The sequence below is a fragment of the Drosophila guanche genome, unplaced genomic scaffold (assembly GCF_900245975.1).
Source record: "Drosophila guanche unplaced genomic scaffold, DGUA_6, whole genome shotgun sequence".
Classification (NCBI taxonomy): domain Eukaryota; kingdom Metazoa; phylum Arthropoda; class Insecta; order Diptera; family Drosophilidae; genus Drosophila; species Drosophila guanche.
In genome coordinates this window covers 4,401,192-4,425,254 of record NW_022995744.1, presented here as the reverse complement: position 1 = coordinate 4,425,254, position 24,063 = coordinate 4,401,192, and the positions used below count along the sequence as shown (strand labels likewise).

The 24,063-nt window shown below is 43.3% G+C and overlaps 1 protein-coding gene across 33 annotated transcripts in view; it reads left to right on the top strand.

The window, feature by feature from the left end:
• LOC117579365 (poly(rC)-binding protein 3) overlaps positions 1 to 24,063 on the top strand; it is an 81,921-nt gene that overhangs the window by 52,317 nt on the left and 5,541 nt on the right. For 5 of the 33 annotated variants that reach the window (XM_034265227.1, XM_034265203.1, XM_034265201.1 and 2 more), the window contains 8 exons: positions 7,723 to 8,338; positions 16,741 to 16,797; positions 16,865 to 16,981; positions 17,078 to 17,171; positions 17,246 to 17,409; positions 17,487 to 17,606; positions 20,679 to 20,819; positions 23,294 to 23,721. In XM_034265227.1, the coding sequence (XP_034121118.1) occupies positions 8,240 to 8,338; positions 16,741 to 16,797; positions 16,865 to 16,981; positions 17,078 to 17,171; positions 17,246 to 17,409; positions 17,487 to 17,606; positions 20,679 to 20,819; positions 23,294 to 23,721 (1,220 nt within the window). In that variant the 5' untranslated portion in view covers positions 7,723 to 8,239. The remainder of the gene's footprint in view (positions 1 to 7,722; positions 8,339 to 16,740; positions 16,798 to 16,864; positions 16,982 to 17,077; positions 17,172 to 17,245; positions 17,410 to 17,486; positions 17,607 to 20,678; positions 20,820 to 23,293; positions 23,722 to 24,063) is intronic. The other 28 variants (XM_034265229.1, XM_034265207.1, XM_034265228.1 and 25 more) reach the window with 23 other exon arrangements.

Sequence of the window (24,063 nt, the reverse complement as noted above, 5' to 3'; positions counted from 1 at the left end):
TAAAAAAAAAAAAAAAAAAAAAAAAAAAAAAAGAAGAGTGCAGCCTTATGATCCCACCTCCTCCCGCCCCCCCCCCCCTCCCCCCCCCCCCCTCTCCTCCCCCCTATCCCTCGCAGCCCCCACTGTCTGTTTTCTACCCCCCCCCCCCCCCCCCCCCCCCCCGCATGCTCCCTGTAAAATTATCTGTTATGTTCTGTTCTGCTGTGTTCCGTTTCGTGTTGTCGTTTGTTGTCGCCTCAGAGGCACTAAGTATCTGCCAGATACATTTTCCTTAGCTGCAGCTTTACGCCTTGTACACTAATTACAAATTGCAGCATGTAGCAGCAGCAGTGGCATCAGCAGTTGCTGCCTCCTCTCTCTCTCGCTTCTGTTCACCTTTGCTGCAACGAATTCTCGCGTCTCATAAATTAAGTAGGCCACCCATAGACACAGCAAAATGCAGACGCCACCTTAGCATATTGCCACCCTGTGCCACATTGCCTCCAACACCGCCGTCCGCTCCACCCAGCGGGTTAGGGTCCAAGACGGAGGCGCATCTTTATTAACGCCGACGTCAACGGGGCGAAACATTACAAATGTGGCCACGCAAAAAATAAAGAAGCACAGACACCCACAGATACACAGACAGACAGACAGATACAAATGCAGCACAGATACTCCTGTAGGTGTGTGTTTGTGTGGCAGATACTACACCTGTCTTGAGACATCGTCATCGTCTGCTTGAAGAAATCTTATTAACAGCAAAAGCGGAGAAAAAACACACACAGAAAAATACAAGATGGGGAAAAAACAACAAGCAGCTGAGTGAAAATACAGGAGGCGGCCCAAAGCTGCTGCTGCATGTTTGTTGCAGTAGCGGAAAGGCACCGTTGCAAGTCGCATAAATTACACAGCCGGCAACTGCGCCTCCCCCCCCCCCCCCCCCCCCCCCCCCCCCCCCCCCCCCCCCCCCCCCCCCCCCCCCCCCCCCCCCCCCCCCCCTGCCAACCCATTTTCCCCACTGTGTACTACACTCCACAGGGGGCATTCGCCTTTTTAGCACCGAAAGCATGATGATTATGCCAAAGCATGAAATGCGATTTGCCGTGTGGCATCATCATCATCATCTTCATAGACATAGCAATCATCATAATCATCATCTTTCTGAGGCATGAGGGATCTAGCATCAAAGGCGGCGTTCATTTCTTAAACAAGATTTCTTCTCGAACGCACACGAACACACAGAACAACAAAACGCAAGTAGTGGAGAAAAGAGTTGGCAAATATCTGTATAAATAGGTGAAGAATAATGCATAAAGAATTGATGGATGGAAAAGAACGGGGGAAAACAAAGACCATTTGCGAACAAAATGGTGAAGAATTTTAATGGGTTGGCCGACGGATAATGAAGACACTTATCAAGAAATCAATTTGCACAAATTAGGGCAGACACTGGATGGGTGAACTGATTTTGAGAATATAATATTTTTAAGGAAATAAACTAATTGAAATATGTTCAATTCCGAGAGAAAGTTTACAGCAGCAGAAGTTGGTTGGTTTTGATGGTTTTTATAATTCTTCATTTTGTACGAATATTTAGCTTCATTTTGGTCTATGTGGGGCTTCCTCTCTTGCACGAGGCAACAGCAAAAACCACTGCGATAATCGCCTCACATCTATGATCTCGCTCTCTCAGTAACAAAAGTACAGCAGCAAGTTAACGGTAACCGAAGAGAAAGAAGACGAAACAACAGCAAATTGACCATAAATCGCTGAGAATTATAATAATAATAATAGGTTTATGCACAGAAAAATGGTCCAAGTACGCTGAGAATAGTTACATAATCCTTTGGCTTTTAACTTCTTTTAACTGAATACCCACAACAGTAAAAGTCGAATTATAAACATGAATTCAAATGAAACACTGGACTCTCATTAAAGTTATTATCGAGCCCCTAAATTATGGGTTGTGGGATGGGGGAGGGGGGCCAACTTTCTGCTGACACTGTGCACACACAGAGCAACAGAGGCAGAAAAAGAGCGAACACAAAAAGGAAGAAAGGAGAAGGGAGGAGGGAGAGATATTGGTAGACCAAACGACGGCCAGAGAATGGCAGGGAATGTAAAATGCACAATAAAGTAGAAGGATTAAGGATCCAGGATTATGCCAGAAGCACACACACACACACACACACAAGGGGAAAGGGGGCAGATATACAGTGAATGAGACAATGCAACAAACAATGACAGGAGAGTGACAAAAAAAGAAACAAAAAAAATGTTTGCTCAGGTTTTTTGCCTGCCTTTCTGTACTGTACTTTTGTACTGTTTTTTGTGTGGCAGCCAGCAGCATCCTTTATCATTGCATGCCCCACGAGATGATGACATGTGTTTTGTCAAAGAGAAGGACAAAACGATGATGATATATGTGACACGGCCAGAAATACACACAAAACACACAGTCAGTGGCATAAGTATGCGGACCCAGTATTTGGATAGTTGGCTGTCAGAGTAGAGAATGCCAGGAGAAGTGACATTTAATTAGAGTGTCCCAAAACTGATGACTGGGTCAGAAAACACAATCAAAAGCAGCAGCAGCCGAACCACAGAATATTTCTAAAACACACACACAATCTATTTTATATCTGCAAAGGAGCAGATACGTTTCCCAGCTTATCAAACCAAAATGGCCTTTTTCTGACAACCATTTGTATTTCTATTTATAATTTACTCTTACCACAATTTATTTATTAATCCCGAAATTTAGTTTAGTTATTAAATGGATATGAATCCTCATAAAATCTACACTAGAGAAGGGAACGTAGCTGTGGGAGAGCCGAGCCATAAGCCAAAGTAATTGGAAATTAAATTGGGGGATTTCCCTCCAACTATTTCTAGGGTGTGTGGAGGTGCTGCTGTTGCTGTTGTGTGTTGTGTGACACAATCAAAAGGAAATCAAAACCAATTTCTAGACAGAGTTTTCCCTCACACGCACACATGCACACACGCACCTATACGTATATCGCCCCTCTTGATGCCGAATAATTGCTTTATCATGGCGGTCGCTCAAGAGAGGGGAATATCATTTTACCATTCAATAGCTCGCAGGGGGCAGGGCAGAAGATGCTCAGAGCCCCCTCTCCACCCAACTGTAACGAGAACTATGAGGAAATATTGGGTATTGTGGTATGCCCCATGCCCCTCCTCCGAGTATTATTGTGGCATGGAGTCATTTTAATAGGTCATCATATTAAGGGATTCCACTGGGCCATGCTCATATGCTTTCCGGTTATTGTTGTGGCAGGAGGCTGGCTGGCAGGCAGCTGGAGCTTTGTTTGTGTATCGATTGTTGCGTTGGGGCCAAGGATGTGCTGTTTTTGGCACTCCTCCCACTGCCTATTGCCTTCAGCCACCAGCCTCCAGCCTCCTTCTGGCTATTGGCCGTTTGCCATGCGCTGACATGTGCGTTTAATTGCGTTTCACTTATTTGACACAAATTAATATGGAACTCGCCTCGCCACGCCATGCCTCGACAATGGCTCCACTGCTGCTCCACAGCCTCTGGCTTTCTGCTCCTCGCAACCCACAGAAGTATGCTATAATTTCGGGCTGCGCCTGGCTCTTTTGCGAGCCAATTAAATATTTCTGCCACATTTCGCAGCAGCACAACTTGAAATGGAAGCAAAAGAAAGCCTTTCAAAAATACCTATAAAGTCCCACCCCAGGGATGTGCGACTGTGGGCTGGGCTGGGTACCGCATCATAAATCAAATTATGATGACCCAAGGAGAAAATAGAAGAAGGCCAGGAAATGCTATCAAGTGCAGTCAAGGGACAGCCACGAATAGGCACAAAAGGCAGGGGCCACCGTCGTAACCCTTGACCATTTTCGAGCTTTGAAACTTTCGTTTGAGAGTGTTTTTATGTTATTAATATTAATATTTGTGGCAGAATATGTGGGCAGAAGTAAAGGCAGTGTGTGTGTGTGTGTGTGTGTGTGTGTGTATACATAATTATGCAATTTAATGAGTTTTCTGTCTCGTTCTCTTTGCTGTCACAGCCCTTCCTGTGGCGGTGGCGGGGGTCAGCATATCCCTCTGGACATCAGATGCTTCTGGCTGCTGCACATGTGCATAATTCATTTTGAAAATTAAGCCCTGTTTTTACAGTAATTTCTGATAGGGGGATACGAAAGATACATATCCCTGACAGGGAGAGAAACAGGAGCCAGGTGGGAGGAACACTGTTACAAAAATGTTTGCTGACGACAATGAACGGCGGTGGGTGCCTGGACGAACTGGAGGAGAAAACAATGGTGATGATGATGATGATGCGGTTGACTTTGCCACAACTTGACACGAGTTGGCAAGAGGAGAGACTGTGGCTGTGGCAGGAGGAGCCTCTGTGCGCTAGCCTCCTGTCTACTGCTGTTGATGTTTGTTCTTGGGGAGACCCACCTCATTTTGCAACCATAAATGGAAGGAAAACTCATCGCAATGAAATTGACGTATAAAGAAGTCAGCGGCATCAACAAAGTCTCCGTTGGCTCCGTGGCTCCTGCCTGCTGCCTCTCTTTTTCCTCTCCACGCATGACAGCATTTTTAAGGCCATAAGGTGTCTCAGCCTCTGTGCTGCCTCATGTGGTGGCTCTGTGTACGTGTCACGTACAGCATTTAGCATTTATTGTCTCCAGGAGAGGCCCACACAAAAAATTGAAATTCAATTGAAAAAGTTGTCCCCGAAACGAGAAACGAAGATACTCCTCCTGCCATTGAATGGAAGATAGAGAAATCGTTGACAAAAGCTGTGGCGCACGTGGAGATTGAGGAACTTTTTCAAGTTATGAGAAAAATAGTAGGAAAAGTAGGCAACAGTTTTATATTTTTGATTAAAACATAACTTTCGCCTCCGGCCAGCTCCCCCTAGCTGTGCCTGAACATAACTGAAACTTCTGATAGAATATTTGATTGAAATTGAGAATGGAAATGTGTTTAAGATTTCAAATGAACAGCAGCTTTGATAGAGACAAAAGAGGAGTTAAGATGGATAGAAAAAGGGAGTAAAGATGAATGGCAAATGGGTTGGAGAATCGTTTTGTGATTTGTGGCATTGTTTTTGTCATCGTTATGTCGTGTGGCAGGAAATTAGAAAGAAATCTTTCTCTCACACACACACACACACAGATGGATTCACGACACTCTTCTGCAATGGGAAACTAAAGGAAAATTAGAAAGCAAACCGGTTTTCCCAGATCCCAGACATTGGCATTTATATGTCGGAGTTAATTAAAAGAAAACTAGTTATGCTGCTGCTGCCGTCGTTCTTCTTCCGCCTCCTTTTGCTGCCTTTCCCCGTCAGCCCATCGAGAGAAAAGTCATTAAAAAGTAAAGAAGGAGTCGACAGACGACAGTGCGTATGATTGATAATGAGTTGAGAGTTAAAATAAAATGATAGCTGACATCCTACTAGACAGAGAAAACACACACAGAGAGAGGTAGAGAGCGAGATGATGGCAGATATTTTCCATTTTTTTGTGTCTGCAAATGCACCATGAGAATGCCGTTTTCTTGTAACGGGAAGCTATTATTTCATTGCACTCTCGGACACTTCTTCCCGTCGTAGCTCCCCTTCCCAGAGTCTGAGTCTGAGGCTGAGTCTCCTGCGTTGTCTCCATTGTGCGACCGAAGGCGCTGTCATTGTTGTCCCAGCTGTTGCCCTGCTCCTGCGGCTTCGCTTTTCTTGCGGTCCGTGATTGTGTGCAGCCTTTTACGGGTTATCGCTGCGGTTGTCCCCGACAGGACCCCTACGGGCAGGGCACGGCAGGACTCGCAGCCGTGACTGGCTTTCAATGTTGGTTCCATTGTCATACCTGTGGAGCAATTTGCATATTGCCAGAGACAACGAAGGAGCCCAAGTGCCACGAAGAGGACACAGAGAGGTGGCATTTGTAATTTCTAATTTGTGTTATCGCTGATGCGGGCATATGGACAGTTGATTGAACCTTTTGATGGTTTAATGGGAATGGATATCGGCTAGAAATCAAATAACATCAAAGATTTGCTTTACTCTTAAAGAAGATTTTCGTACGAAATCTGTTATTGCGAGTACATTTAAGGACTTTTCAGAGTAATAGGAACATTATGTCATATTCCTATGTTGGGCATCTAAAATGCAAAACATTTCGGACAAGAAGAACCTGAAAAAACTTGCAGTAGAACTTACACCGCCGCAAAACTATGAAAATATTCCTTTTTATGCGGTGCAGGTCTCTCCCACTTAAAAGTCTGTTCTATCCACCAATCCAGCAATTTGCATTTATAAATATCATAGTTGGGCGGAGGGAGTGCCGTGTGCCGTGTGCCGAGTGCCTTAATCACCCTTTGCCAGCAGGAGAGAGGATTCTGGACAGAACTCTGCAGCTGCTGTAGAGAAATTCAAATTGGTCCCAACAATGTCGGGAGCTTTTTGTGGTTAGTGCTCTGTGGCTAGTGTCCTGTCAAATGTTAAGTGCAGAAGATCTACCCAAAAATTATGCGCATTTCGTTAGTTCCTGACTCAGGGACGGCGACTACTACGAATATATGTACTCTTGCTCTTGCTGTCTCTCTCCGTCTGAGGTGGACTCTCGAGACACCGTTACATGGGGAATTAGTGTGCATAATTTCATAAAAAATACAAACAAAATACCACTCCTCAGCCAAGGAAGGGGGAAGCTGCGTCAGCGAGGAAGAAGCTTTTGGCAGTCATTGCGTTGGTCTGCGCAAAATATTTTTGGTATCCCCCGGGAATGATTTTTTGCTGCTGCTGCTGCTGCTGCTGCTGGCAAAACATTTGTATTTATGTATGTACATCTGCATATATGTACTCGTACACAGTACATACATCAAGTTATGCTGGGAATTTGTACGCTCTAAAAAAAAGAGGAAAGGGAAATAATGAGAGGTGTAGAGAAGTGGAGAGGAAAAGACTCGGTGTGTGTGTGCTGTACCAAATTGCACATGAAGTGATTTGAAGCGTAAGAAATGCCTCGCAACAGCAACAACCACAGCACCCAGAGTACACAGTACATCAATATTACATGTAGATATGTATACATACGAGTGTATATATGTAAATATGTATGTACGGTACATCTGCGTCGCAGCTTCGCGTTTGGAACATGCACAAAAACTTGGCGCAGTTTCAACAAAAAATTCACTCGCAAAAAAAAAAGATGAAATGGAAGAATTTCATATCAAAATTACAAGCAGGGACAGAACGACAGCGGGGTAGGGACAGGGACTGGGCAGAGAAAGATGCAAAGTCCCATCCACGTGGTATTTTATGTTTATTTCGTTGTTTTGGTTGAGGTTCGTCTTCCCTTTGCTGGATTGGTTTTATTGCTTTGGGTTTCCCTTGGCAGTCTGGTTGTCGGATGTCCTGTTTCTCCTCGTGGTCACCTTTAAGCTGCGTGTCCCTTTGAGTGGGTCACCTCTTGTCGGGCTTTTGCGCTTTTGCTATTTTGGGGTTTCCTCTTCCTGCCTTCTGGTTGCACCAGTGCGCGGCTGCAGTAAACTCTCCCCTGCCCCCTGAACACCGAAAATTTGATTAAATGAGTGCACGGAAATAGCTTTGGCTAATTTCACGATTTATCTGGGGGAAAAATGTCAAATTGCCAAAAATGTTTAAGTGCAAAATTAGCATTTCAAAACGAATATGGAAAATGATTTATCGCCTACTAATTGTGGTTTTCTTTTATTTACAGGGACGGAATTCTAAATGCGTGCAGCTAAGCGACAGTATTTTTGCTCAACACTAAAATAAATATAAATACCCTGCACTCTTCACACTTCAGAGATACAAATACAGAAATCTTAGCCGTGATTATTTGTTGCATTTTTTGGACAAACGGAGGAAAGGAGAGAGCGAGCTTAAGCCAGATACAACAAAAAAGAACAAGAACAAAATAGCAGCAACATAAAAAACAACAACAAAAACGTAGTACGAGTAGCAAAAGACACCACCAATCTAATTTTGAAGTAAAGATAAAGATAATACCGCAAGAAATTAGCCAAAATATCTATATGTTTAGTGTACATATTGATCATCATATATGAACATATATTTACAAGAACAAAACAACAACAACACCAAGGCCGCCTCTTCGCCAGAAAAGACAAACTACCAACAGATAAGAGACCGCTAAAAGATCGGTGGTCCGATAATCACATACAGATATTTGAACGCAAGAGGAGACACAGAAAGGCTTCAAGATAGATACCATGGAGGACAATAACACAAGCAGCAGTGCGGGCGGTACGTCCATCAAGCACGAGGACCCATCGGTGACACTCACAATAAGGCTGATTATGCAAGGAAAGGTAAGAAGAAACGCGCATACCAGATATAAGGTACAGAGTTACTCTCAGATTAAGTTGAAATGCGAGATGATGCTTTCATTAGATTTGCATACCGAATAGGAAAAATCATTCCCTGACACGGAAAGGGAGGAATAGTCTTGACAACTGGCATTTCGCATTTCGCATTTCGCATTCTCTTTCCCTTTGGCAACATTCTCTCCCCTTCGGATTGCCGTTTGCCTATTAAAATATAAACGCTTTTGTGCACACCATTGGGTTCTGTGTCACATCTTAAATATTTATGGGCTTTGCTTTTTCCCTCATTTACCTTTTTTTTGAGCACAAATCAATAAGTGAAGAGAGGGAAGAGAGGCCGTGAGCAAAGCGGACAGCAATACACACAAAGGAGAGAGAGAGGGAGAGAGAGAGAGCAAACAATGGTAAAACAATGGCGCGGCGTGCATTTTGTATGCAAATTTAAATTAACTACGCGCCACGTCACGCATTATGGCGTTGCATTTAAAGGAAATTCAAAGTGAGGGAGAGACCCAGAGGCCCAATAAAGTAATATGTACTATATATAGGTACAAATATAAAGGCCATAAACAAGCAAACAGGAGGCGGAGCAAGGCATCGGGCTATTAAACAATCGTTACGGCTCCGCCAGATATTAGTGATAAAAATAAAATGCATCCATGTACAAATTGTTGCCATGGCAACAAAAGTATTGCACAAGAAATGAAATATAAATAATACAAATTGTATTGAGGGGATCTCCTTGAATACACAAAAAAAAAAAAAAACAGAGGCCTGCGGCACACAACGGGTCAAACCAGTCGAAAAAATACTTAATATTAAAAATTAAATATTAAAATGTTTGCCTGTTCGTTAAAATGAACCACAAATTGTAGACAGGAGCTTTGTGTGCGCATGTGTGTGTGTGTGTGTGTGTGCGCACTTCAATCGAATGAAATGTTGTTTTTCCCAGCAATTTTCACCCAATGCAAACATCGACAAGAACAAGCCAAAGGCAAAAATCGTTTTCAAACACGAATTTCAAACCAAAAACAACTTACTCTCGATTAAATTCCCAACCAGCCCCCACAAACAAATGCTTTTTGTTGTCGTTGATTCTGATTCAATCAAAACGTTGCGAAAATTGTGGTCTGTGTGGTTCAGGACGATCCCTAGAGCATCTGGTACTCAAAAGGAAAGTGTCATAGCAACAGATGGAAGAAAAGTGTTGGGGCTATGAAATGCAAAATATATAAATGTTAAACTAAACCAACATACTTTCTCAACAGACAACAAAGACTAACAAAGTGCACTCAGTACATTAAATGGTAAAAACCTTCCCATTAAATAGCAAATTCTGGCCATGATTAACTTGCATCGGATTTAAAACCGCTTAGGTGGAGGGGCTGTACCCCCATAGATGCCACCGGTTGTCTAGTACAGCTTAATGTTGATATTAATGATATCTCTGGACCGTAGTTATCGTATCGTTTCACATTAAACTGCAGCTTCTGCCGCCACATGTCTCTTACCTGCTTGGGTTTCACTGATTCATAAACACAAAAGCATTCAAGCTAAAAGCTGCGTTAAGCAAAAGCCAGAGGAGTGGAGGGGGGACACAAACCGACACTAAATAGCTGCTTATTTATTTAATAACAGTCAAAAGCCATTAAAAACTATTATTCAACAACGTTAGCCACCACCAACAGCAGAAGCAGCACCAACAAAAAAGCTGTCACGCAAATTCAAAGCGTAAAGTCGTCGTATCGTTGTGGTCGTTGTTAGTTGAGAGATGAGATGAGATGAGATGAGAAGATGGAGAGGCTTGCCACTTGAGATACATTAAAGAGAGAGAGAGGAGGGCGGGGGCGGGGGGCGCTGAGGATGGGCACGTGTTGGAGCTGTCATTTATCTGTTAGCCTTATTCTCCGTTTACAGCTAAAGCCGAAATCCGAAAAGCTGAAATGCTGTAAAGCTGATTCCCAGCCAGATTTCGATGCCCAGGCAGGCTGCAGGCAGCAGGCATCGATTTAATTATACATTTTTGGCTTGATATTTATTTTTAATCTGGTTCTGCTGCTGCTGGTGCTGCTGTGGCGTGGTGTGTGTGAAAGGCAGGCGACAGGTGCAGAAGATAAGGCGACAGACCAATGCATCCAAAGGGTAGGAGGGGGAACACTTTACATGACGTGTAGCCAAAAATTGGCAAAAAGGCAGAGAAATATGCTCCCCAGACGCAACAATTTATGGCGAAAATAGAAGGCAGACAGCCCGCGGGCCAAAGCAGTAGACAAAGAAAGAAGCCAACATCTGAAATCAGCTCTACCTGGTAAATCCCTCCTTTACACTACACAACAACTACACACAACAATAAATAAATATGTACACATATGTGTGATATTAATGTATATGTAAATGTACATATGTATTTACATTTTGTAAATGTAAATTCGGCACATTTTCTCTGAGATTTTCTTCATTTTCATATTCCTTTGTGGTGCCCCTTGTGCAGCACCACTCAAGGATTCGGGCAATAAATTCTCTGTCCCCTTCATTTTTGATCGATAGTTATAGATTAGCATGATTTATGCGGCTTTGGCGAACCGACACCCCCCACTGTGTGTTGTGAATAAATTTGAGGCGCAATGCAAATCAAGTGACAAAACAGGAAAATATACCAACAGCAGCAGCAGCAGCAGCAGCTAAATAATGTCAACCGATTTGGCATTATACAGAAATTGAATGAGAGATGGGAGACTCGTTCTGGGTATACATATATCCGCGTTGCGCCTGTCTTTAATTGTGGAACTTGGAATTGTGAGACTAGATTTTGAGGTAGGTTCGGGCGGTTAGAGGAGAGAGATATAGAGAGTGACTTATCTGATAGTTGGGATAGGTTTGGGGTCAGCTAATAATCAAAGTGACGCTGGGATCTGTAAAGATTTATTGACAATTAGAATATATTTATACAAATTATACGTTTTAGTAGTCCTACGTAGTAGGACAGATAATTGTAATATTTTGTTTAGTGCCATTTTCGAATATGCAAGCTGGGCAGAGATTTATAGAACTAGAAAACATTCCTTGAATTATGTTCAGTTATTTCTCAATATTTAATTATTGACGAAAACCTTTGAGCCACGATGGCCTTACTCCTAGTATCTGCCAAAAGAATCGCGGATCAGAGGCCGCCGCCCCCTCCTGCACTCAACTGTAGTCATAAATTCTCAATCCAATCAATGTTGCAATTATTTGTTGAAAGAGAAGGAACAACCAAACAAATCTCCCAGCCAGATAAAGATACAGATACAAATATAACAACGAGCTGCAGAAGAGACAAAGAACCAGGCAGAGGAGGAGTGGCTGGGATTGGATCCCTCTCATACGGGGTGCATGTCAAGGGCACTCCATGCCAGAGTTTCCATTGTTTTTCAAGTATTTTTTGATATTTCTGCGTCTCTCTAATTAACTTTGGCTCATTAGGGCCCCGAGTGCAATTGTTGCAGTGCTCTGTGAAAGTCACAGTCGCTTGCAATCGAAATCGGAGACTGAGAGCGCTGGAGCCTGAGTCAGCGGCAGAGGCACAGTCGTAGACGGAGACTCAGACGCGACCAAAGTCGTGATGCAGTTAATTAATTTATGGAAAAATATATATATCTAAAAAAACAACAATAAAATGAAATAGAAATAGAAGAAAAACCATTTTTGCAGTCATGCATTGGAGTGCAGCGACATAGTGGAAAAAAACACCTTTTTGTTGTTGTCTTTTTTTCTACCTTTTTGCTCCGTTTGTTCCGTTTGTTTTTCTTGGCAGCCATCCGCAAATTGCATTGAAAAGAAACGAAACCGAAAATGTGGGTTGCTCTCTCGCCCAGAATTGTCCGTGGCAGACACACAGATATTTGTATTTGTTGCAGTTGCAGTTGCAGTTGCAATTGCATTTGCAATTGTTGGTGCTGTATTTTTGAATCATGCATTTTTAATTAGTGAAATTGCGCTACGACGGGGGACAAGGGACATGCGACAGAGTGGAGAGAAGAGAAGGAAGCGAAGTCACCTTTATGCGAATTTTCAGCACAGTCTGCCACATTTCCCAAGCACTTGTTTAATTTTTGACTAATTTAACTATTTTTCAAATGGAGAGCAAGGCTGTGTAAGTTTTGTAACGCAAACGCTTGGACGTGGGGCCTGTAGTTCGTCCCATGGATTCTATTAAGTTTTAAAAGTAGTTGGATGCACGTTTATAATTTCGCAGGCAGCATCTGCCACTAGGACTTGAGTGTAGATTAAGTTTAGAAATACGAAATACACCCATCATTATTCAGGGTGGCATTGTGTCTCCCATTTGTCCCACTGGAATGGCAAATCTCCTTTCCACTGCCTGTTGATGGATGTCACTGCAGCAGTTTCCCTTTCATGTTGCTGACTGGCTCTCCTCTTCTTGTTTCTGTTTCTGTTTCTGTTGTTATTTAATTTAATTAAAAATTTGCCACTAGCTGCGTGTGTGTGTCCCCGCTCCTGCATTTGGCCCTGGAAAATTGTAAATTATTTAATTGTACGATTTTTTGTTTTCGCCTGCCAGGAGCAGAAACTGCAGCGGCAGTGGCAGCAAAAAATGTACAGGGCGACAAAATGCGCTGCATGATTTATCGGATGGAGTTGGGGGGGAGGTGCACGGGGCTGCACATGTGTGCCACATCAGGCCATATGTGTTCGGGTTGGCTCCCCCCCCCCGACAACTCCCCCTTTTGTCACATTGCATTTTCCAACATTTGTTGCAAGTTTTTCTTGCATTTTTCCTTTGCAACATGCGGCAGCTCCCATAAATGGTTCTCACGGTTTTGCAATCGCCGTCAGAGATTGCTGTGGTTGCTGTTGCTGTTGTTTGTTCATTGTTGGTGCAATTTATTTAGTTTTGTACAATTTTCAACGCCGCCACACATTAAAAACATTACAATTACAACAACAATCAACAAAAAGCTGTGAAAAACGAGTCATGCTCCACGGAGCTGTCTTTCGTCTGGGGTGGTGTAAAGCTCGAAAGCCGTTTGCTTGTCATTTCGTTTCTCCATTCTTTCTCTGTGTATTTCCCCCTTTCTTTGCATTCTTTTTCTTCTTTAATGTCTGCTCTACTAACACCAAAAGCTACTCGTATCTTTCCTCTGTCTCTTTGGCCTCCCCCCGCTGGTTCGCTGATTCTCTGTTCTTACTCCCGGTGTCTCTTTTGTGGCCTCCACAATTAGCGTTCGTTGTCCATTCTGGTGGGCCTTAGGTTTAATGCCTTTTCTGTTATTGTTTGTCAAAAAAAACCAACCCCTCCGCTGTGCCCCACCAGAGTGATAAATGGAGCTATCCAAAATCTTGAGCTTGACTGCAAATTGTGTGGGAAAACGAAAAAAAAAAAAAAACAGGGAATACTGGGGATTATTATGAGAAAAGCTGATGGTATTTATAATGATTGGCTAATGATATGATTCTAGATCTACAACCAGAGAAAAAGTAGTTCCAGTAGTTGCAAGATGTTCTCTGCCTCATTTTCCATCTTTTCAATCAGTATTAATTTCTCTTGCTTATGGGCATCTTTAACACTGAACGCATCGTGTGCGAGAGTGCTTCTAGTTGGACTGCTCTGTACCTGTGAGCTCTCTTTTATTTCCTCCACAACCTGTAAACCCCGTTTAGTGTTAGCTGAGGGAACCCAATCGCTTGGCCCCTAATCTCACAATCCCCTGGCAAAATCAATAAAAATGGGGTAAAATGGAAAACGCAAAATGGACAATCGTAAACTTATTCCCTGCCGTACCGCAACGGACTGTGGACCACATGGAATGTCCAATGCCAACCTGCATTTTCAAACAGTTTTTGCCTTTCCTGCTGCGCTCTGCTGTGTCGCTGTGTCGCTGTGTGTTTGGGCGGAATGTCAACTTTTCCTATGCATATTTTAAGCACGAAAAGCTCCTCCCACCCGCCAGCCAAATCGATTCGCAATCGGTATTCGAATCCGAATCCGAATCCGAATCCCTACTGTAAGCAAAAGCCAAAAACATTTAGCAAAAGGCTGGCTAAAATGCTTCACAGCCTCTCCGGCTCTCTGACCACAGAGTGATTTTTGGTAATTGGAGAATGCAAAATGCGTTTGTTCATTGTTGCTGCAGAATGAGAAGCATTTAATTGTTGGTCCAGAAAATGGCTAGGTGTCTGCATCAAGTGAATCAATCAAGTGAAAGTCACCGAAATGTTCCCCTATGCAATGTAATGATTGAAGATAACGGAGAGAGCGCGGTGAGGGAGAGACCAAACGATGTCAGGCGGATCCGATTTATGCAAATTTCTTTAACTTCAGAACCGAACTGGCTCTGGCCATAGAATGGGGATAATTGAATAGATATGTGGAGAGGGTAAGGTGCACAGACTTTGGCCACATTATTAATGATGATGAGGCGCTGATGATGGGGCCATGCCAACAGCCATCAAGCTAAAGATGAAGCTGAAGCTGAAGGGGAATGCAAATGGGAATTGGCGGTGTATTGTGCGTCGTCTCTAGGCCACACTCATACATTTCAAACCGTTACAGAAACAGAAACAGAAACAGATACAGATGGGCAGTAGCAAACTTGTACTATAAATTACCCAGAGAGCATCGAAATTTGTCTGAGAGTGCAGACAGGCGTAAAAACTCATAGGAGACTGAGACTCAGAATCTCGTTCGTTTTGGTTTCAACGTTAATTGCGGCAATAATTATGCCAATTCGCTCTGACATTTGTGTACAATAAATATCCATGGCATAGGCATAAATATTTTCGTCGAAAAGGCGCAGAAGAATTGGGATAATGCCAGAGTAAGGGAGGAAGGAGGATGCAACTGACTTCCCTCGCACAATTCCTTCCCCAGCATGCCAGAGCATAGTTGTGCATTTTATCTGGCAAAGTGCCCATAGCTGAACAAAAAAAAATACATAATACATTTTACATTGTACATACTAGCACAATGGATTGCTGCACTTTTTGGTGTTTCTGTGAGGGTTTACGGCCAGAGGAGCATTTTAGCGTGCAAATCAATATTACCCTTAGTCCCAGAGATGTTGAAATGTTTAGATGCTAACAGATAAAGAAGACATTAAATGAAAAACTCAAGGGGAATGGCTTGAAGTATAACTTAAATCTGGTTTAGTAAAAGGTTAAATATCAGTTTGTTAGCCAAATAAAGGTTCGTCTCCATTCTACATATCTTTGATACCAAACATTTCTCTAGTATTAATGTCATTCTCAGTCCCGATCCTCATTAGAGTCACGGTTTGTGTGCCTTTTTAAACAATCTCTGACTCGAGTCACGGCCGTTTATTTATTGTGTGTTTCTTGTTATTGAATTCTCAGACCAGAGCCGCCTCCATCGCGAAGACATTTTATCAGCACTATTTTGTGGAGCCTTTTGCCACCCACATTCTGTATTGTGGCCGGTCCAAGTTGTCTAAAAATAAATCTCGGATCACCAAGGACATGTCCATTTAGGTTTAAAACATGAAGTGCAGATGGATGTTGGGGCTGTCCTGTCCCCCCGTTAGTAAATCTCTTTCACGCTTTTATGCAAGTGGAAACCACTTTTGAAAGCTGTCAACTGCCATGCGAAATGGACCACACCACATTACGATTGATGTACAATAATAGTGCTTATTAAAAATGATTGATTTATTGAGCCCCAAAAGAGGAGAGGGTGGAGGGCGGTGGAGGGTTCAATTGTTGGACAAAAACCAACGGGCACTCCCATTTTCCGCTGTGATACTCTGGTTTCTGGCACGCTGCAAACTCGGCTACGAGAGAGCTGTGTGTGTGTGAGGCAGTGCAGATATTTACAATCAATTAAAACGCGTAAAATGCGCTGGCCGCAAATTTCATTACGTGCTGTACGAGAGTCGCGTCGAGCACACTGCCACTTCCACTGCCACTCTCATGATCTCCCGCAGACAGACAGACTGACGGACAGAGGGACAGACGACCGACTGATTGACTGGCTGAAAGGGAAATGGGATCGAGTTTGGGCTTTTTTCTGGTGGCCCACAGTTGGTAGGCTTGGGTAGTGGGTGGGGATTGCTTTTTGTGGCAATTAAGTATGCAAAAGTAGTTACTCACTCGCATGGATGGATGGATAGCTGTGAGTGAGTGTGTGTGCGTGTCCTTCCCTTCCTTTGTGTGTGCGCCAGCATAATATCACTTAATATTTAATCAAATTTGAGCATCGTCGCTGACAGTGGCTGACAGTGAAGAAAACATAATAAAACGAGACACAATAAAGTGCTTTTGAATGTATCTGTGACTGAAAAAGAGAATGGGGCGGGGAATGGGGAATGGGGATTCTTTTGCTTTTTAGAGATATTCAACTACATAAGCTTTTGCCTTTTGTTTATTTGCAGGAAGTTGGTAGTATTATTGGTAAAAAGGGTGAAATTGTCAACAGATTTCGTGAAGAGGTGAGTCTGCCATCAATCTAAAAGTTGAAAATCCGATGGCTAAATGTATTTGTATTTTTATTCACAGTCTGGTGCCAAAATTAATATATCGGATGGGTCATGCCCGGAACGTATTGTGACTGTGTCTGGTACAACTAATGCAATCTTTTCGGCATTTACGCTCATCACGAAGAAATTCGAAGAGGTATGTGTGCGCTAAAACTGCAAAAGCAAGCAGAAACAGAGACAGTTAGAGCCAACATTGAGTCCCTTCACATTACTAACTTCTGACCCGTTTTAGTGGTGCTCGCAGTTCAATGATGCAGGCAAAATTGGCAAAACTCAAATACCCATACGATTGATTGTGCCCGCCAGTCAATGTGGATCGTTAATTGGTAAGTGGGAAAGCTTGAGATACTTCCAACCAGAACCAGTGGATATATCTCATCAATGTTTCATCCGGCAACAGGCAAGAGTGGCTCAAAGATCAAGGAGATACGCCAGACCACGGGCTGCTCCATACAGGTGGCCAGTGAAATGCTGCCCAACTCCACAGAGCGAGCGGTTACCTTGAGCGGCAGTGCCGAGCAGATCACCCAGTGCATCTATCAGATATGTCTTGTCATGTTGGAGGTGAGTGCTATCTGGAGTATCTAAAGAAAATCATAAACTAATCACTCGTTTCCCTCCCAACATTTAATTATTTACAGTCCCCGCCACGCGGTGCCACCATACCGTATCGACCAAAACCGCAAGTAACTGGCCCTGTTATATTGGCCAATGGACAGGCCTTTACTATTCAAGGCAACTATGCAGTGCCCACACAAGAGGTATGTCTTCATGGCGCTAGGCAACACCGCAACAAAACAGTGTTGTTAGACTATGAACAGTGTTGTGTAAACTCACACTCTATCGCCAGCTATCTATTTCTCTCTCTCTCTATCTGTCTCGCTATATCTGTCTGTGTATCTCTCTCTATCTTAACCGACCCCCAGACCCCCAGACCCCCAGACCCTTGACCCTCACATGGAACACCAGCTAAACAAATGTTGTATCTATTAGCCCTAGACCCCCCCAGACCTGTCTCTCTTTCTCTCTCTATTTATTTGGTTTCTGCGCGTTCTACACACACACACGCACACACACACATACACACAATCTTTCTGTTATATTTGCCTTTTAATAACTCTTTAGTTTTCTCTCTGTCTCTCTTACTTTTTCTCACTATCCCCCAATGCTCGTCACTCTGTAGAACCGAACTGAACCCCACTGAACCCTTTTATGATTTGCAAACCTCCAGCTTCTCTCTTTCTCTGTCTCTCTGTCTTTACTTGAAGAAACTCTCTTTCTATCTGTATCTCTTGGGAGAAGACCTCCCCATACCGTACCGAACCGAACCGAACCGAACCGAACCTCTGACTTGTGTGCCCCTATTTTGATCGACCCTCTTAACCCCCAGCCATAGTTGTTTATCCCGTTCAAAGCCCATCCCCCCACATCGTACCCAAGAGATTATTCATCTACTTTATATCCAAGTCCAAGTCCAGTCCAAGTGGTGACCCTTTGACACCCCCGCCGACACCCCACCACGATCAAATGAACTAATGTGTTAACCGATTTTACAGCCATCAAGACTCAACGAAAAACTAAACTTAACGAAACAATTTTTTGAAATAAACTTTAAAATATGTATTTCTTTTTCGTTTTGTTTTTAGTTTCTTTTGCACTCTCTTCTCTCAGGTTAAAAGAGCGAGCAAGTGAGCCTCCTCTGTGGCTCTCTCTGCCAGCATCTGTCTCTGTCTCACTTCGACAGTCGGTCGTCGTCGTGTGGGAAATAGTAAAGAAATCCCCGAAAATCTGAGAAAAAAGAATATCGGGGGAGGAGACTTTGTCCAAGGCGAGGCGAGTCGAGTCGAGGCGCGAGTGAGTTTTGTGTGAAAGAAAGAAAGAAAAGGCTCTCGGGGAGCGGGGGCTGGAACTCTCTCTCTGTCTCTGAATCTCTGTATCAGCTCTGTCTCGGCTCTCTCCTCCAACTCTCTCTCTCTCTCTCGCTCTGAATCTGTATCTCTGTGTGTGTCTCTAAGTTCTGTTCTGACGAGGGCTCGCTGGCAGCGTGTGTGGAGAAGTATGTTCAAAAACTACACTAGTCCAACACCAACCAAACAACCAAACAACCAACCAACCAACTCTATCTATCTATCAATCAACCACTCAAACACCATCTATATCTATCATAATTATCCAATTAAACCACACAACAACAACAAACGACAACAAATATCAGATTTCGCTCTATCGAGATAAATAATTCAATAAATAATAGTAAAACCGAATCTAATTATTTTATAACCCCCGCAAAAACAAACCCCGTCTCTCTTTCTGTCCGTATATATACAATATCCTGCGTTTTATCGATCTCTTAATTTTCTGTGTAGTACAGACATTTTGCAATTATTTAGTTTCCTTTTGCCAAAAGTTTCGCAAACCAAAAAAAAAAAAACACGACAGAAGCAGTCCAGTCCAGCCCAGCCTTTATTTAGATACATTTTGTCCAGCCAAAAAACAACAAATCGTCGAATACTACATAGAGTACACTCGTGTCTATGCATACAACGATGCCATTAGCAACTACAACTACAACTACGGCCACAACATACTGTTCAAATATTCGTCCTGCCCGAGCCCTCCTCACACATCTCTCACTGTCTCTCTATCTATTCTCTCTCTCTCTCTCTCTCCACTCTCTCTCCACTCTCTCTCTATTTCCGTATCAATAAGTATTGTTTATAACTCTGTTAAAATTCCCGCAAAATTCAATTTTGTGCTACAACAAAAACAACAACAGAGCCTCCCTTGCGCCCAGTGCCAGTTCACAGTATACTTCTGTGTCATTCCATTACGTTCCGTGCAGTACAGTCGTCCTCTGTCCATTGTCCCTTCAGCAAAAACAACAGCAAATATGAACAACTTTTCCTCACAACTAAAAACAAACCTAAAAACTTTTGTTGTTGTCACATCAAATTCAATTAATGTCCAGGAATGTAATAAATAAACAACAAGTTTTATGTAGAACCCATCTCTCTCCCCTTTAACCCCTCTCGCTCTCTATCTCCCTCAATCTGTGTCTCTTCCTGGTCTTATTGTTGGTGTTGGTTTACCATTTTGTTGGCCCAAAGCGGTGGAGTGCAGTGTGTAAAAATCCCCGACAACACGTCCCATTGGTGGTCATTTGGGTACAGTTTGAAAAGTGGTTCAGTGTTGCAAAAATGCACAGAATACAAGTGTTGGGCACCACAAAAAAATTGTTAAACTGTACCCGAAATTATTGGCAAATTTTACTTTCACCTTCGCTAACCTTTTTGGCATCAGTCGCACATTTGTTCTCTAATATCTCTACCCTTGGAATCCCTCTGGACCACTAGTTGCCCACCTCGCTCTCCGTTACTCTCTCCTCTCTCTCTCGCTCTCTCTTAGACTTCATTTGTAATTGTTATTCTTTCGCCCCCGACTATAATTTGTTCTGTTGAGCGTTTCTCCTCGAAGCCTGCCCCCCCCCGATCTGACCGCCAGCCCTCCCTTTGCACACACAAACACACACACACACACACACACATACGTTTCGAAAGCTTTTTCCAAGTTTCTCCAGCGATATTTCTATGTATTTGATAAGCTTAAAAATCTCTCCATAATAGCAAATTACAAGCGTTAAGATTTAATCAAATTGTTGCAATGCATTTATTTGTGGTATACAACTTTCGTTCTTCTACTTTTCTTTCTTCTTTGGCAAAATATTTTCAACCGAACGAAATTACTGTAACTCCGCACACACAAACACACACACGCAAACACACAATCGAATGAATTCGAATACAAATACAAAACAAAACAAAATAAAAACGTAGACCTGTCCAGTATTTCCACTTGCCCTGGCTACCGGCGGCCTACATGCTGGTATTTCAGGCTTAGCGGATCCTTTATTAAAGGGGGCACATTTACAAGGAGCGGTACCAGCACACCACCATCACCTACAGCAAATGCCCGATGTGAGTTTTTAGATATCATCCTCCTCCTCCGAATTCCGCAATGGTTAAAGAACTGTCGAACCAAACCAACAACGACAAAAAATGAATCTCCAATTCCAACTCCAAACAACTCTACCAAAAAAAATCTCTATCAAAGAAACAAACTGCTATATAATCGAAATCTCCCCTTCAACCCTTGTAATCGAATCCACCCCCCGCCCAGACAGAGCATGATGTTGCTGTACCGCTGTACCTGAACCCTCCTGTATCTTTCTGTACCCCAAAATATATACACCCTGCCCTGCCTGTATGAGAAACCTCTCTGTATGAATCCCTAGATAGTTGTACATTGCTGTTGTCCCGTTCCCCTAGTCCAACCCACCCCCAACCGTTAAAGTTTCAGTAGTTTGTGTGTTGTGTACCATCTTTACTACCTTTGGCACTTCTTTTATGATCCCCCACTTCCCGCCAGTAGCATAGCGTTGCGACGTTATTTCAATAACATTAGCATTGGGACCAGCACACGAGTGTCCCGTGTCCCGTGTCCCATGTCCCATGTCCCATGTCTCGCCGCCGCCGCCGTTGGCTCGGCCACAAAGTTGCCAGTGGCCAGCAGCGACACTAAAAATCAGGCAACAGAGGGACATGGAAGGCCACACGGTATACAGAATCGTCATCCCCATCCACAAAAGTCATCAACAAATGCATTTTTACTGTCGTAAACCCCTTTTCCACTACAACCACTCCACTGCTCTCTGCGCTCTCCTGCCCCAAACTGTCCTTTCTAGTTTCTTGTAGTTTTCGTGAAATTTTTCAACTTGTTTTCCTGTCTAGCTGTTGTACTGAGTGTGTAAAGTCGCAAATGTTTGTTAATATTCCAACACACACACACAATCACACCGGCAACACACACAGTCGAAGAAGTTTTTATGACAGTTTTCTGCCAGATAATCCATTGTTGGTAGACCCTTCCACACACTGCCCCCCCGTTACCCGTTGCCCGTCATGTGTCTCGCACTGAACTTTTTTGATTGAGTTGCAATTCATTTTTGGGTCATAAAATATTTCCATGCCGCATGTTTTGTTTCATTTGGGGAATTTCGAATTGCATTTTGATAAATATTTCAGTTCAAGTTTTCTAAGCTCTGACACACAGCACACAAACACACACACACACACACACACACACACACACACACACAGACACTGACACAGACAGCCATGCACCATTCCTGCACAAAGCAATTTCAATATTGTATGATTTATATGAGATTTTCTCTTAGTTCTAGTTTTCCCAGCACCAGACCCATCCCCCCTCCCAACTGCCGCTCTACTCGATTTGAGAGCTGCTTGTGGATGCATTTATTCGAAACTTATTCGCAAGTGTTCGCATTTGATTTGATTAATTTATAAAGCGCGTGCATATCCCAGTGCCCTGCCAGCCCCAGAGTCCGCCCTTCTACATTCGTTCTCGCACCCTTCCTGCCACATGTGTGTCGTGTGGAAAGCTTTATATGTATTTGTATAACTATTTATCATGCACGCGGCGGGTCCCTCTCTCTCTCTCTCTCTCTGAGTTTGTTTGTTGTTTGCAAGTTACATATGTATATGTTATTTGCTGTAGGTGTCAGTGGTGGAAAAAAAGAGAAAAATATGAGTAGAACCCACATTCCCATTGCCATGCATAGGAGAGCTTGAGGATGCTCCAGATCCAGGGGAAATGTACACATAAAAAAACAGATTGCGAAGAATATTTATAGGTCTCAAGGCGAAACAGCATCCCTCTTCCCATTTACATTTACATTTACTATGCATACATATGAATGAGGTGTATATCCATTGTATATCCAAAAAATGTCTGAACATAGTTGCTTTTCCAACCATTTCTTTCTCTCTGTTCCGCTCTCTGTATGTATCCTTAATTTTTGTAAGCTAAACTTGTTACTTGTAAATTCTTGCGTAGAGTCCATGTGCCAGAGAAACATTATTCCATGAAACTTACTACATAATACAATATATACGAAAACATATTCCACACACCTATCCACACAATGTGTAAAAATGTAAAAAAGAGTCAAAAATGATTATTTCTTTTTGCTTTTGCTTATTGCTTTCTGTTGTTGTTGTTTTTGTTAAATGCTTTTTACGTTCCGTTCCCAAAACGTTTCCGCTTCTAAGTTTCAGTTTCATTTTCCTTTGTTCCCTTTTGTTAACTGTTATTGAAAGTTGTTGCGCGCGTTGTGTTGTGAACTCTCTCTCCCTTCCAACCGATCTACCCACGAAACAGAACCCACAGCCCCCCCCTCAAGAATATATATTATACACACTTACACCCACACACACACACACACACACACACACACACATTATAACCAATAAAGCCCCTGAATATAAGATTTAACCCTAAAACGAATTATGGAATCCACATTAATCGATGCTCTTCGTCTATGTTCCTTTTCCTCCCCGTTTTTTTTTTTTTTGTTATTTATTTTAAGCAGGTGGCCAAGAACCCGTTGGCCAGTCTGGCTGCCCTGGGCCTGGCTGGCATGAACCCAGCCAGCACTGGGGGCATCAACCACACAGGTGAGTTGAGCGCTTCATCGATCAGAGGCCAGGCAGATTTCCAATCTAATCTAGGCTCTGCCCCAGCAGCCCTGGCTGCACTGGCCGGGTCGCAACTGCGTACAGCCAACGCCGCCAACCGCGCCCAACAGCAGCAGCACGAGATGACCGTATCCAATGATCTGATCGGTTGCATCATCGGCAAGGGTGGCACCAAGATTGCCGAAATCCGCCAGATATCCGGCGCCATGATCAGGATCTCCAATTGTGAGGAGCGCGAGGGCGGCAATACCGACCGCACTATAACCATTAGTGGCAATCCGGATTCGGTGGCCCTGGCCCAATACTTAATCAATATGAGGTGAGTGTCGATGAGCCCCTGTGCTGCCATATCCTTTTGTACTGTACTGTACTGTACCATCTGTGTGTATGTCTTTGTTTGCCTTTATGTTTATTCTTATGCGTGTGTGTCTGTGTGTCAATATCAATTTTGTCGAATTGATTTGCTAATTGACCAAAAAAGTATGTAAGGTATAAGGAGGTCGTCGGTCATCGGTCATCGGTAACCGGTAACCGGTCCATGGTAGCTCTCTCTCTCTCTCTCTCTCTCTCTATCGGTCGTGAAGTGGAGTGGAGTGGCGGCTCGTTCAAATCTGTGGGGTTTCAACGGATGTCGAGGCTTGGGTGGGGGAGGGGGGAGGTC